Source organism: Gymnoscopelus braueri (genome assembly GCF_963280865.1).
Source record: "Gymnoscopelus braueri genome assembly, chromosome: 14".
NCBI classification, from domain to species: domain Eukaryota; kingdom Metazoa; phylum Chordata; class Actinopteri; order Myctophiformes; family Myctophidae; genus Gymnoscopelus; species Gymnoscopelus braueri.
In genome coordinates, this window is record NC_137619.1 from 53,376,682 (window position 1) to 53,391,918 (window position 15,237).

Genomic DNA, 15,237 nt, shown 5'->3' on the forward strand with positions numbered 1-15,237 from the left:
ATCTAAATATACTAAGTACCAAAAGTGAAAATACTCTATTCTGCATAATGTTGCATTTCACTAGGCAGTTCAATAATTATTTTTTAAATAACATTTGAAAGCAGATCTACAAGTTCCACATTGTGAGCTTGTAGTTCTGCCATTTACAAAGACTTGAGTAGCTTTACTTTTGTTACATTAAGAACATTGATACAAGTACTTTTACTCAAGTAAAATTTGAAGTGCTGTTCAAATTACACGATGCCATCGCCCAGAGGGATGGAACCTTCTGATTGGTTGCGAATGCAACACCGCAACCAAACCGTTCCAACTATTATAAACTTAATTCATTCCACAAAATCCGATTTATTTCAGTGATGCTCCTCTTCCACTAAAGACAAATCGAAGGCCTGGTTTATAAAGTCTGCAATAGTCGATGTAACATGGCTTAGCCGAACACAGTAGGCCTACAAGTACACGTAAACAACATGCTCTGGCCTGGTACCGTCAACACTAGCTTGATAAACACATTCAAATCACATTTTTAGCATAGTTAACCTTAACAAAGATTCATTAATATTATTGTATCAAACCGGACATAACTGGATGAAGATGGTTCTCTGGAAAAGTGAAGTGTACGCTGCTGCTCTCAAGTGTGACAGTGCGGTGTGTGTGTGTGTGTCTGTCTGCCTGTATCTGCCACCAGAAAATGTTTGAAATGGTTTTCTTAGTCACGTTCCTCCGTGCTGATTGGTTCTGGGTCAATTGGCACGCATGCGCAGACAGTTCACAGGTTCTCTTCGGGAGTTGTTTTTCAAATTTGAATGTGAAGGCCTGCAATCACAGCCGTTAAGCATTTAAGCTGACCCCAGATCAGAATGTTTTATCAACATTACATTTAATGACGTCTCACCACAGCAACATTTGCATGTATTATATACAGGACATAATTTGCATACAGATTTAACAGACTGCATTTAAATGACTATTTTTAATATATATTTATTTTAAAATAATAAACCTACCTCAAACATGAAAGTACCCACAAGGCATGTTGTGTGTGAATATAGTTTCTCCCAATAATGCCTCTAAAGAATGCATTTTATTAAATATCTTCAGGATTTGAGCCTCATACACTATGAATTTATCATTTGTGTGCTTTAAATCAAAATCTAAACACAACAATAGTTGTCATCAGCTGGTTGTTCATACATATTATGGCTATTTTAACTAATAACAAATAACTTCTGCCCTTGATGTGCAAATTGTGAAACAGACTTACATTTGTAGTGTACATTCAGCATATCAGCAACCAAATATGTTATCAATTATTCCGTATTGCCTGGAGTAGAAAGCTATTATACATTTTAATAATTCAAATGCATTGTCTGTAGTCAATGACAATACCCTGCCATGAGAATGGCTTCAATGCACAAACTCAAGCATTAATGCACGAGTATCTCCTCACGTAACTAAAATTATTCTACACAGAGGGATGGAATGGTCTTCCTGCTAGGCCTTAAGCCTGTCGCACCTCTGTGATGGACTATGCACACAGGTCATGGAGCTTAATCTTATGAACAGTTAAAAGTAGTCAAGTACCTTGGTCCCAGAGCAATACCTGTACCCTTCACTCAAGGCCTCATTGTTCTTTCCAATAGATGTAAATGTGAATAAAAGATATAAGATAAGATATGATCATTGACTATGAGTGAATGAGCAGTGTGATAAAAGATATAAGAAATGCAGAATTAGGATACAGTTTTGTCACTGTACCCATAGTGTATCTTGTACATAGTCTACTATTCTTTCTCACATTCACTGAGAGCTGCTTAGATGTATGTAGTGGTGTAGCAAGTTTCATAAAGTGTAATTTTGTTGTCTTTGTTTATCATTTTGCAAATCTCTCCCTAAAAATAATAATACTATATAGGCCTCAAACCCATGCAGGACTCGCTATGTCTCAGCTCACTTTGATGGTCTTGCTTGGCTCAAGGTAGAAGACAAAACTGTGCAACTGTCTTCAAGATTCAGGATCAGTGCCCTGCCCAGATCCCAATGAAACTACATACTAGTAATGTCCATGGGCATAACACCAGAAGGAGATCAACTGACCTTGTTCCCCCCTAAATCAGCTAAAACACAGTGAAACATGCATTCTCCTATCTATGCTGCCACCATAATGTGGAATGAACTATCAAAACCCATTACAGATCTCGACTCACTACCCAAACTCAAAAATTAAATTAAAGAATGGCTGACCTCGAAATACAAATTTGTTTTGAAACCCCTTGTTAGTAGTAGCAACCCCTGCCCCCACCCCTCCCTTCTCTGCAAATATACCTCTTGAAGCTATGGGCCAGTTGTGTTAATTGTTTTGTATTGTATTACATTGTGAATGCAGTACAATGGACCACAATGATAATTGTGTTATCCTTTTTGCATAACCTTTGACAGTTCTACCTGCACATGCCAGCTCATAATTACATTAATTCAATCAATCAATCAATCAATCAATCAATCAATCAATCAAGAAATGGCGATAGTAGTGCTAGTGCTAGTGGTTCATTGGTGGTGGTTGGTGGTGGTTGTGGTAAAGACTGTACTATACTCCGGAACAGTAGGGGGCGGTATGCACCCAAGAGCAATGGTAGCAAAACGCAATAGAAGTAAAAGTAGAAGAAGACTGCTTGAATTTAGACCGTCCTGACTTGTGCTACAGGCCTTGCTACATATGCTATGGTATGCTACATACCTCTACAGTACAGGAAGCGAGGTATACAAACTTTTCTTTCAAGAAGGAGTCTCACTTTTGTGAACCACAGCACGATGGACAGCAGGTAGAGTTTATCTCATATATATATATATATATATATATATATATATTTCGTTTACGTTTATGAAACTTTTATGTCAGTTTTTAGTCAATTATAATTGTCTGTAATAGGCTTACACTACTCTTCCTAAAATGTAAAACTAGTTTTTGAACGTTTAGGGTCACAGATGAAGAAGGGACACCTACTATATCCTATAAAATTGAGGAGCAAAGTGAACTTAGATGAATTACATAGATAGCTTCATAGACTTGTTTGTCACATTTATAACTCTGAATACTTAGTAAACTTGACCTTATACTCTGTACTTTGTCTGCTCTTTTAACCAAACATTTATGTGGAAAATAGCAGATCTACAAGCTCACAACACGCCGTTGTGAGCTTTTAGATCTGCTATTTTTGGCTAATGTTACCCTCAGAAGGGATGATAGGAATTGGTTAAAAAATCAAATAAAAAAGATTCACACAAACATATGGAGACACCCCTGTGGTAACTCCCTATGGGTCCCGGACCCCCTATTGAAGACCCATGCTTTAATGTGTTACCCCTGGGTTTAATTTTATTTTTATTGTATTTTTGTGTGTGTGTGTGTGTATATATATTATATATATATATATATATAATAAAATGTGTGTGTGTGTGTGTGTGTGTGTGTGTGTGTGTGTAAAAAATATATTAAAAAAGGATAATTGAGAAGCATTTTTTTTTTTTATAATAGTAGCCACTAAATAAAAGATTTTTGTTTATGTGATCCCAAGTATGTAAACATGTTTGTAGATATTATTATTTTTGTCTATTTCAGACCTCAAGTTCCTGTTGCCACCCAAGAGTGCTTGGATATGGTGGCAGACGTTCTGCAATCAGTTGGCCAACAATTGAGCCAACAATCTGCTTCATTGGATAGAGAGAGCACAGACCGGGCCGTGGACATGGTGGAGAATGTCATTCAGTTGTTGTCTAGCTTTCCAGACCTACAAAATGCTGAATCAATCTTTAGAAAATTAAATGAAGCCCTCGAGATCTTGCAAGAGAATGGAACTGGCTTTAGATCTCTGACATTTCACACAGGTGAACGAGGTAGACCAGCATTCAACATACCTGAAGAACAACTGCAATACCTGATAGAATATCATTTCAGTGTTCCAGAAATTGCCAGGCTGTTCGATGTGAGTGTCAGAACCATCCGTAGACGTATGACACAATATGGCTTAAGCATCAGGGACACTTATAGTGACATTACGGACGAAGACCTAAGAAAGGTGGTGGCAGACTTTCATGTCCATTTCCCAACCTCAGGCTATAAGGTAACCTGGGGATATCTGACATCAAAAGGGATCAGGTGATTATTATTCTTATTGGTAGGACTTTTGGTGTTTTAGCCTATTGTCACCCAAACCATTTGGGATATACATGTATGTTTTAGTCACAGTAAAACCTCTTAGCAAGTCCTAAGATCTAAAGCCAAACAAATTATCTTATTTTGACATTATGTACCCACAGTCTATTATGACTATGTGACACACAGATTGTTGAATGTTGCACTCCTATAGAAATCATCACAATGTTGTTTATATATTAAAAAAAAGATCATACCCAACTATCTAAGTAAAACATCTGACACTTCTTCAACCAATGCATTACAAAAACTTTATAGCAGTTTTTATTTCGGTCCATTTAAAAGAGCAGATATACACACACATACATGCATGCATACATACATACATACATGCAGTGGTGGAAAAAGTACTGTCATGTTTTACTTAAGAAAAATTATCAATACTGCAATGTAGAAAGACTCTGTTACAATTAAAAGTCTGGTAATCAAAAAAAGTATTGGTATCAAAATATACTTAAAGTAATCATTATGCAGACTGTCTCATTTCACATGTTTTAAAGTCTTTTGAAAATAGCTGATCTACAACCTCACAATGTGTCGCATCAGGACGCATTGTGAGCTTGTAGATCGGCTACTTTCAAAAAGCCAAAGTTTAAATAGGGCTTTAATGGTTAATGTCAGTTCTGTTATAATAATAAAAATCAAGTAACTAGTAACTAAGGGGTTCAAATAATTTTAGTGAAAAGGAAAAGTACGTTTGTCTCTGAGATGTAATGGAGTAGATATATAAAAGTATAGAAAATTGGAAATACTCCAGTAAAGTAAAAGTACCTCAAAATTGTACTGAGGTAAAGTAGGCTACTTGTGAAAATGGACTTAGTTACTTTACACCACTGGTTAGTGGCATCAATATGTTATCTGCTGTTGTACATAAAAGTACCCATTGCAAAAAATAATAATAACTGCACTATTCTTTAATGACATTAGCCTATAATACAGTGGACACAGGTGGGACATGACTGCTATAGGAAGCATTGAAAATATAAAAATGAGAACTTTGGCCTACATTACGTCAAAATAATTGAAAACTGTAAGGTGATCAAACGTTCCATTGTCATTTCATTACAGGGTACAACAGCGCAGAGTTGTGGAGTGCCTCAGAGCTGTCGATCCTTTGGGGACAATTCTGCGTGGCCTGCAGGAAAAGGTCATACCAAGAAGAGCGTACAAAGTTCCTGCTCCTCTGTCTCTTTGGCATATCGATGGGAACCACAAATTAATCCGGTAAGCAGCGTCAGTGTCCATTCATTACTTTTCTTGAGAATCTCCACTTCCATGTCATGCTATAGGGGTCGAAAATTGTGAATCGGCTATAGTTTAATTATTCAGAAATTATGTATTCTGTGGTAGTTTTGTCAAATGTTGTCAGTCTTAAATCAATAGCCTTATGGATGTCTTTGTATGAAAAGTCTGCATGTTAGAAGAAAAGGGCCCTTTGTGCCATTGGTTCTCAAATGTTTTCATGTCAAGGACCCCCCAGATGTAGATGTATTTGCCTGCTGAAACCCATCTCAAAATGAATCGTGCCAGAGTCCCCGACAAGATTCTTGATAGTTGTTAAAACGTTTCAAGAAATAATTTGTCAAAATAGTTTGAAAGATTTCTTGGAAAATGGAAGATCTACTATATGACCCGTTGGGATCTTGTAGATTGGCCATTTTCAAATGGCCAATTCATCATGGGGTTGAAGTGGTAAAAATGATATTGATGCTATATTAAATAATTATCCTGGGGAGCCCCTGGAACCCCCTCATGGAGCCAACTTTGAGAACCGCTGCTTAGGCTCGCTGTGTTTTCTGCTGTAACTAAACAGTAATTGAAAACTGATGTAATGGCTACAACATTTTCTATCTTTAAACTATCAGACTGCTGAATAAGAACTAAGCCTGCTGCCACTGCACACAGCACTGAACAGCGTTTTAAATGGATTCTTATGCACTTTGATTACATTGGATGCTTGCCATTAATTATGCTGATTAGTTACATATTATGCACTTTATGTCCCTTATTATGATCGAATTCTCTATCTTTTAACTGCATTGATGAGCCTGCATTGATGAGCCTGCAAAATTAATAATTTCACCCACCTTACAAAAGTTTTTGATTGATAATGATCACAGTCTGTCTCTTAAATCTCATAGGTGGAGAATTGTTATTCATGGAGGCATTGATGGCTACAGTCGGAAGATTATGTTTCTGAAAGCGAGCACAAACAACAAGGCGTCTACAGTTTTCAGTCGTTTTCTGGCAGCTGTACATGAATATGGCCTTCCAGCCAGAACACGGACGGACAAAGGTGAATAGAGTAGACAATGGAAACAATCCCATCTGGGGTTTTTGTCTGATTATGATAGCATAACCTTGACTGTACTATCTGTACTGTTAAGACACCTGCTAATTAAGTATTCAATCTTATCAAAAGGTGGCGAAAACATGGATGTAGCACGATACATGTTGGAACACCCAGATAGAGGACCAGGTAGGCCTATTATGCATGTCGTTGATGTCAGGCAGAAACCTTGTATCTCCATATTTCTACTTTTTATTAAGTTTTGTTGTAAATTAATACTATGCTTCATCTTACAAGAGTGTGACACACAAGTATTGATATTGTATTGAACAGGAGAAGGCGGCAGATTCATTAAGACCTCTATGCACTGTACAGTTCACAAGCATTGCCTTTTTTCTTTAGATTATTGATAATTTATCGGATTGAATTGCACACACAATGCGAGACAACAATGATCCAGGTGTGACATATATATTTTTTTTAGTGCTGTCAAAGTTAATGCGTTATTAATGCATTAACGCAATACCTTATTAACGGCACTAATGTTTTTATCGCATTAACGCAACAAAAGAAAATCGCCTTTTTTTTTTACCCTTCGAGGCATCCGTAGCTCAAAATTCATTGCAATGCTTCCTGATCTGAACCACTAAACCAATCACAGCGATTGGCAGGCGGGATGTTGAGGACAACTGGTTTGTGATTCGCTTACACGTGTGTCTCTCAACCATCGTGCAACCAATAACAGTGATTGGAGGCGGCTTTAGAAACCAACGCTCCACCGCCGCCGGCTTCGCTAGTGAACAGCTGATCAGGAAACAAACATGGAGCCACGAGAAAATACTAGTACTATACTAAATGGACAATTTACCTTTAAAACTCTCCCAGATGGTACAAAAGACAAAACCAACGTTGTCTGTAGCCACTGCCAGGCAGTATTAAGTTACCATCGAAGTGTTTCGAGCCTTAAGTATCATCTACAGGCAAAACACACCGGAGTCGATGCCAGCAAAACAAACATTGCGACAGTCTACGTTGGATGGAGCTTGTGCGAAACGTATCGATCAACCAAGGAGTGTCAAGCTTACGAATGCTATTGCAAAGTGGGTGGCTACAAGTTGCAGGCCAGTGCTTATTGTGGAAGATGTTGGCCTGAGGGATATCATTAGGATTGCATCGAATGACTACACGTACGTGTTACCCTCAAGAACCACGATCATAAAAAGAATACACGAGTTGTATGAAAGGGAGAGGGCTACACGAGCCAAGGAGTTGGAGCAAGCAGCAACCGTTGCTCTCACCGGAGATCACTGGACATCGCTGGGTAACCACAACTACCTAGGGGTTACAGTCCACTATATTGATGGAGATTGGAAGCTGCGTTCACATGCACTGACGGTCATGAAAACTGAAGAGCGACACTATGCAGAAACATGCGCCAAACATTTCATTCAAGTTGCAGAGGAGTGGAACGTTTATGATAAAGTTAGTACACTTTGCACAGATAGTGCCCGAAATATGGTCGCAGCTATGAATCACATGCCCTTTGATCATGTTCCCTGCACTGCACACAGTCTCCAGCGTTCTGTCACAGTGTCTCTGCAGAACAGCCCGTTTGACAATGCACTAGCCAAATGCAGAAAAGTCGTTGGCCACTTTAAACACAGTCCAGCTAACGCTGCAGAACTAAATCATCAACAAAAAGAAAATGGGAAAGAGGAGGAGGCGCTTATTCAAGATGTCCCGACCAGATGGAATTCAACTCTGGCCATGATAAAGAGTGTCCGCAGAAACGAAGAACCACTGAGAGAGGTCCTATCCACAGGCACCACACACAAGAAAATTACCATGCCTACACCAGCTGAATTGGACAAGTTGCATAAATTGGAATTACTACTGGAGCCCTGCAGGTATGTTTTAGGTTTTATATTCCTCATTGTCATGGATAGTGTGTGTGTTTGTAAAGCTATTAGCCAAATTTAAACTTAGACTGGAAATCGTTTTCTTTAAGTGTGTGTGTGTGTGTGTGTGTGTGTGTGTGTGTGAGAGAGAGAAAAATAGGTGTGTGTGTGTGAGAGAGAAAAATAGGTGTGTGTGTGTGAGAGAGAGAAAAAGAGAGGTGTGTGTGTGTGTGAGAGAGAGAAAAATAGTGTGTGTGTGTGTGTGAGAGAGAGAGAGAGAAAAAGAGGAGTGTGTGTAGAGGGAGTATGACAGTGTAGAAATAAAGAGAAATAAATGGGCAAGAGTTTAAGTGAGTACATATGAAATATAGAAATGATATGAAATGTGAAAATGTAGAAAGAAAAACAACCATTGTGTGTGTATTTGTAATCAGTGAATGGGTATTTCTCGGTATAAGTGAAGTAATTTTGAATTCTATTTTGTGCAGATATGTGACTGAACTTCTGGGAGGTGAGAAGTATGTTTCATGCTCGGTGATACTTCTTGCTTTTTGCCATGTGTCTCGGGTGATGGAGAGCTCCGATGATGACCCTGCCTACGTGGCCAAATTCAAATCCACGTTCACAACAGACATGGAGAAGCGCAAGGTGAGCATACATTTATTCTGTACATGGCCTGCAATAAGGCACATATCTAACACAAGGAAGAAACCTACAGTATATGCTTGTCTGAAGTACAAGTGTTATCCGAAGAATATGAAACTATTCCTGGATGTTGTTTGTTTTATAATGGACCACTGTGTGACCACATTGGAAACAAACGTTGGCTTATTGTGTTCAACTCATTTGGTGATACTGTGTTAATCATTGCTAATACAGTATTCTGTTCTGTACTTCTGTTCTATACTTCTATTCTATTCTAAGGAGAAGGCCAACTTGCCATATCTGAAGATTGCCACTGCACTCGACCCAAGATTCAAGGACCTCAAGTGTCTACCCAGAGCGGAGAGAGGTGAGGTGTGGGCTTCACTCAACACCTTACTCAAGGAGGAGAGCCAGAGGAGTGTTCCCCAACAACCTGTGGAAGAGGCACCAGAGCCACCAAAGAAAAAGTCATCCCTCTTGGTTGCTTCAGAGTCCGAGTCCGAAGAGGAAGAAGACTCAATTGAGGACTGTGTGGGCAGATACAAAGCAGAGCCCAGCATCAGTGTGGACGCCTGTCCATTAGAGTGGTGGTCACAACATGCAGGCTCACACAGCAGGCTGGCCTGCCTTGCACAAAAGTATCTGTCTACACCTGCCACATCAGTGCCGTGTGAGAGGCTGTTTTCCCTTGCTGGGCATATTGTTTCAAAGAAGCGTGTTAGTTTATCATCTCAACATGTTAATCAGCTTGTATGTCTTAGCGACTGGCTTCGTGGAAAGGATGAATAGGTTTGCCAAAGAAAAGTGTACATAAAACATGGACTACAGTCTAAAGAACCTGCTGCAAAGTAAATGCTGTTAATTTTACTTCACCTTAGTTTCACTGTGACACTGAGACAGACTGTTTCTTGGTTCTAGGTTGAAGGTTCTGTCTAAACCAGAGGAAATGTTATTGCCCACTGAGACATTGAGACCCACTGTTTCTTGGTTGTAGGTTCTGACTGTCCAAACCAGAAAATGTTACTGCCCACTCACTGGGACATTGAGACCCACTGTTTCTCGGTTCTGACTGTCCAAACCAGACAATGTTACTGCCCACTCACTGGGACACTGAGACCCACTGTTTATTGGTTCTGACTGTCTAAAGTTTAAACCAGACATCATTTGTATTGCCCTTGTAGTGGCTGCACTTTGTTAAATAAAAGCCTTGGGAAGCTGCTAACATGTTCCTTCATTTGGCTACAACACAATACACCGTTTTCTTTCACTTCATCATTGAATTTAGAGCTAAAAAGGTGTGTAATTGCGATTAATCGTGCGATTAACTACACAAATCATGCGATTAATCGCGATTAAATTTTTTAATCGCCTGACAGCACTAATTTTTTTATGTTTAGTGGATGACCTCTTTCTTTTCTTTCTCACTTTCTTTCTACACAGAACGAAGGAGCCACATAACAGGAAAGAGCGTCCACAATCAGAGAATTGAGCGTCTGTGGCGAGATTTGTGGTGCATAGTCAGTGGCAATTACTACACAGCCTTCCGCCACCTGGAGGACATTGGTGCATTGGATGCTGACAATGATGTTCATCTCATCTGCCTACACCACGTCATGCTTCCCAGGATCAACTTGCACCTTGACCTGTTCAGACTCACATGGGACAACCATCCTCTGTCATCCGAGGGAAACAAGTCTCCCGAACAACTATGGATATCTGGTCTTCTGCTCAATCAAGGATCCCGGCGAGATGAGGTAATTGATCATCTCTAAAAAAAAAAAAAAAGTCAATGTTTTTGGAAGATTCACATGAATCAATGGAATTGCAAAGTATTACCAAAATACTAATAACACAGCCATATTACTTACTGTGCAAGAGAAGGTTATTTTGAGTAATCGATTTGTCTTTGGTACTACCAATGAAGTCATACCCTTCAATGTATTTTAAATATTAACACCATGACAATGGATATGGGATGCATATTTGTGTGTGTGTGGTGAGAAGACAAGACGGAACTAAATCTAACATCTAAAATCTGATTTCATAACAGGTAGATGGTGACACCTTCGGCATAGATTGGGAAGGACCAGTTGGTACAACGGATACAGTTGATTCTGTCACTGTCCCTGAGGCTGAATTAACACTGAAGGCTGCGATCGAGGCGAGACTGCAGGAGACGGTTAACCCTACTCAGTCAAGCACATGCTTTGGCTGCGACCTGTACATTAAAGCTACACAGGAAGTGCAGTCAGTTATTGGACCTTTGCATTAGGCTGACCTGAGGCTGATTCTACAAATGCCTTCTAATTGAGTATCACTCAAACTTTTTCATGTCAAGAACCTCCCCAAATTGATATACGCCACGGACCCCCCATCTGAAAATGTTTTGTGTCACAAGATTTAAAACAAATTTGAAATGTACAAGTGACGCACTGTGAGCTTGTACATCTGCTATTTTTAAGAACCACTGTTCTAGGTCAAATACTTAGCGTAGCTAAAATCTGAAATGACCGAGATGCATTCCAGGTTTTCAACCATATCCCACCACCATCACACTGCTTGTACCTGTATATGAGGAGAATTTTGATTCTTGACTAGTAGTGTCATATTTTCATTTGAAGCAATGTAAGAGTGTGCAGTTGTACAGACAATAAATAAAAGTAACAGGGAACTATTTTCATGCTGATGCATAGTAATTAAATAGAGGGACGTGCACTTTTCTTTTAGACTCACTTAAAGTGGAGCTAATGGTGTAGTTATCCTCTGAAACTTGTCTGCCAATTGACATGTGTGGTTAAATTTACTGAATTGCTTGGACACAGGAGGTTGTCAGCTCAACAAACGTATATATGCCTCATGCGTTCAAAAATATTTTGTTAACATTCGAATATGAAGGAGTAGGACCTCCCTGAGTGAAGTCTTTGCATTGGTTCTGTTTTTTTTTTTTTTTTTTACATGTCTGAATAACCCAGTTTCAACCCAATAGAATGTGTATGTAACAGATGTATCAGTACTGGGGGACAAAATATATCAGGAACATTGTGTTCTGTGTGTGATAAAATAATTAATTTGTTTTGTGTGTATATACCCATATATAAATGGTGGATAGGAGTTAAAGTGCTGTAAAAGAGAATTTACAGGTGGCTGCAATTTGAAACTGACCCTCAACTGAGCATCACACATATTCCAACCCAGATTCGGACTCATGAGCCTTGGTGCACAGTACTACCTATCAATCCACTGCGCCAAGACAGGCTGGCTGTTAAGAGGGAGCAAGACCTTGCTGATTGTCCAAAGTGACTCCAAAACAAATTGCCCATTTCTATAGGTGGATAGCCTACATTATATTTTGCCTATTTGTGATGCTAAGGGGTGTAATATTCACATTGTAGATGTGATTGTTAACGCAACTCTGTTATGTAACATATGATTTGACGCAAACTCATTGAGCAATAACATAATATTCATGCTTATCAGTGTTGGGCAAGTTACTTTATTTTAGTACTATATTACTTATTAAATTATTATGGTAATACATTTCGTTACATATTACTGTCTGAGCAACAGAAATATATTATTATAACGTTACTTTTTAGTTACTTTAATACAAGCACTATAGCCATCATGGTTGTCTGTTAACCGTCATGGATGAATTTCAACCTGGTGTTTGCACTTGCTCACTTTTTGCTTCATACATCTACATAAACGTTCAGATTTCAAATATAAAGTGCTTACCCAATGGCCACGGATGTTACAATTATGTTCGGATCCTCAAAAGTACCCGTATCTTCCGTATTGTTCAATAAAAAGCGTATTAATCCGATTGGTGGCCATTTTCTCATAGAGTTATAATGTGTCAGAGTGCAATATACCTCCCAACAGATAGGGTCACGTAGTTGAAAGCATATGGAGAAAATAAGGGGAAATGACCACCACCAATTGGATTTAAATGCTTTGTATTTAACAATTCAGAATATTCGGGTACTTCGGAGGAAACGTACATAAGTGTAACATCCGTGGCCATGAGGTCGGCACTTTATATTTGAAATATAACGTTTATGTAGATGTACGTCCTTGTAGTAATGCGTTATATTACCGTTACTGCCCCCCACCCCCTCTTCTTCTCCCCCCCCCCCCTCTTCTTTCTATGGAAACTAAAGTTGCGATGGGAACGATGTACAAAAACGAATTTCACCCACTTTTTTACCTTGTAAACCTGTGATGTGACAATAAAACTGATTCTGATTCTGATTCTGATTCGATAATATATTACGTAACCTTACGGTACTAACGCACGTTACCCAACACTGATGCTTATAGCCTATACCAGGGGTCTTCAACAGGGGGTCCGGGACCCCTAGGGGGCCCTCAGGGTTACTACAGGGGGTCCGCCAAATCTTTGTGTGATAGGATTTTTTTTTTTACCTTAAACTTGAACCCTAGCATCCTTTTTCTGAGGAGAACTTTAGCCAGAAATAGCAGATCTACAATGAGCTTGTAGATCTGCTATTTTTGGCAAAGAGGTATAGGTGTAGAGGGAAAAAAGAGCAGACCAAGTAAACAAAAAAAGGTTAATCTGAAACACAATTTTATACAATATAGTGGGGGTCCCTGCTTCATCTCTGTCTCAGCTAGGGGGTCCTTGGCCCGAAGTAAAAAAAGGCCTACTCTAATAAAGTATTAGCAAATACCTATAAATTTACTTAAGTACAGTACTTGAGTAAATGTACTTAGTTACTTACCTCCAATATATTCACGAGTTTGCAAATGAGCCATGCGGTCTAGAATGTTAACATATAAGTACAATTATCAATGCTGAAATGTTTAATGTATGTTCTGTAATAATAATCAAAATCTACAAAGTAACTCAAGTTTTTAAAAAATTGTAGTGGAGTAAAAGTATAATATTTGCCTCTGAGATGTAAGTGGAGTATAGGTAAAATATAGGGGGTATATATATATATATATCTATATATATATATATATATATATATATATATATATATATATATAATAACATTTTCATTTTGGCTCACTGCAATGGCACCATCTACTGGAGCAAAAGGGCATTGACAAACAACTGTCAGACGCACGCGCACGCGGACCAGTGTGTCGCGCGAAATATATCACGCGTGAAGATATTTATGCCCTAAGGGCTGGAATGTAGTGGATAAAATTCATATAACAGTCATTGTGGTATGGATTAATTGAATGTATTAGTAGATGCAACAATCATCACCTGTTCTTCCTTGTTAAACTCCTCTCCCTAACAAAGTCTTTAAGAAACAGTCGACTCATGCTAACCTATTTCAAACGTGCCGACTATGTGCGAGTCAGTTATAGAATAAAGCCCATTTAAGGAATGACCATCTGTTGTTATACCTCTGTGTACCATCCTGCCAAGTATAAATATGTGGAAGACATTGGTGTTGGGGAGGGATGGGGGAAGCCCTGGAGGGAGACACTAGTCTCTCTCTGCTGTGATGAGATCTACAATAAACATGGAGTTTGGTTCCTGACAACTGAGTCCTGCATCTTCCTGATCTGTTTATTTTACATAAAGTAACATGTAAAAGCTGCCATTACAATTGGCGCTGTGAGCAGGGTGGATGCTTTGCTGTTATAGCAAACACTCCACTTAGAATCTTAAGAAGATGGGAGCAAAACCGAGCAGAAAGAAAATGCAGCGACAACTTGACGACCAACAGAAGGCCTTGGAAGATCAACGTGACAAAGCGAAGAGAATGCAACAACAACTCAATGACCAGCGTGACAAAGCTAAGAGGGCCGCAACGCTACATCAAGAACAACTCAACGACCAACGGAAAGAAGTGACATTACTGCGAGAACACCTTGACAGAACTATGGTGACATTAGCAGATCTACAAGCCAATACTTCTCCTGATGACTACAATGTGAGGCAGAAGGAGCCAAACTGCAGGAGAGACACACAACTGACTGCTACAACACCCAAGGAACACGCAGATGTCACAGCGACGCTCTGTCCAAGTAACCTATTCCCATTAATTCCATATCCAAACCCTCATCCCCGTCCGGGGGCTGGGGCACAGCAAGCAGAGATAGATGCGTACTCTGCAACAGTACATGTTCAGCGAAACTGGACACCTGATGAATTCAATGACATTGTGAAGGACCTTCCAGACCCCATAATTGACGCGGTACGTTGGTGTACG

At 39.2% G+C, this 15,237-nt stretch overlaps 2 protein-coding genes across 2 annotated transcripts; both read left to right on the forward strand.

The window, feature by feature from the left end:
* Positions 1 to 2,750: 2,750 nt before the first annotated feature.
* LOC308100267 (uncharacterized protein) lies at positions 2,751 to 11,410 on the forward strand. The gene is made up of 7 exons (XM_080449245.1): positions 2,751 to 2,819; positions 3,617 to 4,153; positions 5,279 to 5,434; positions 6,352 to 6,506; positions 6,633 to 6,689; positions 10,484 to 10,797; positions 11,094 to 11,410. Exons 1-7 carry the CDS (start codon positions 2,809 to 2,811, stop codon positions 11,313 to 11,315), a joined length of 1,452 nt encoding a protein of 483 aa, XP_080305371.1. The 5' UTR covers positions 2,751 to 2,808; the 3' UTR covers positions 11,316 to 11,410.
* Positions 8,924 to 9,836, forward strand: LOC308100385 (E3 SUMO-protein ligase ZBED1-like). The gene is made up of 2 exons (XM_080449411.1): positions 8,924 to 9,046; positions 9,323 to 9,836. The coding sequence occupies exons 1-2, from the start codon at positions 8,969 to 8,971 to the stop codon at positions 9,830 to 9,832; spliced, it is 588 nt and encodes a 195-aa protein (XP_080305537.1). The 5' UTR covers positions 8,924 to 8,968; the 3' UTR covers positions 9,833 to 9,836.
* Positions 11,411 to 15,237: the final 3,827 nt, after the last annotated feature.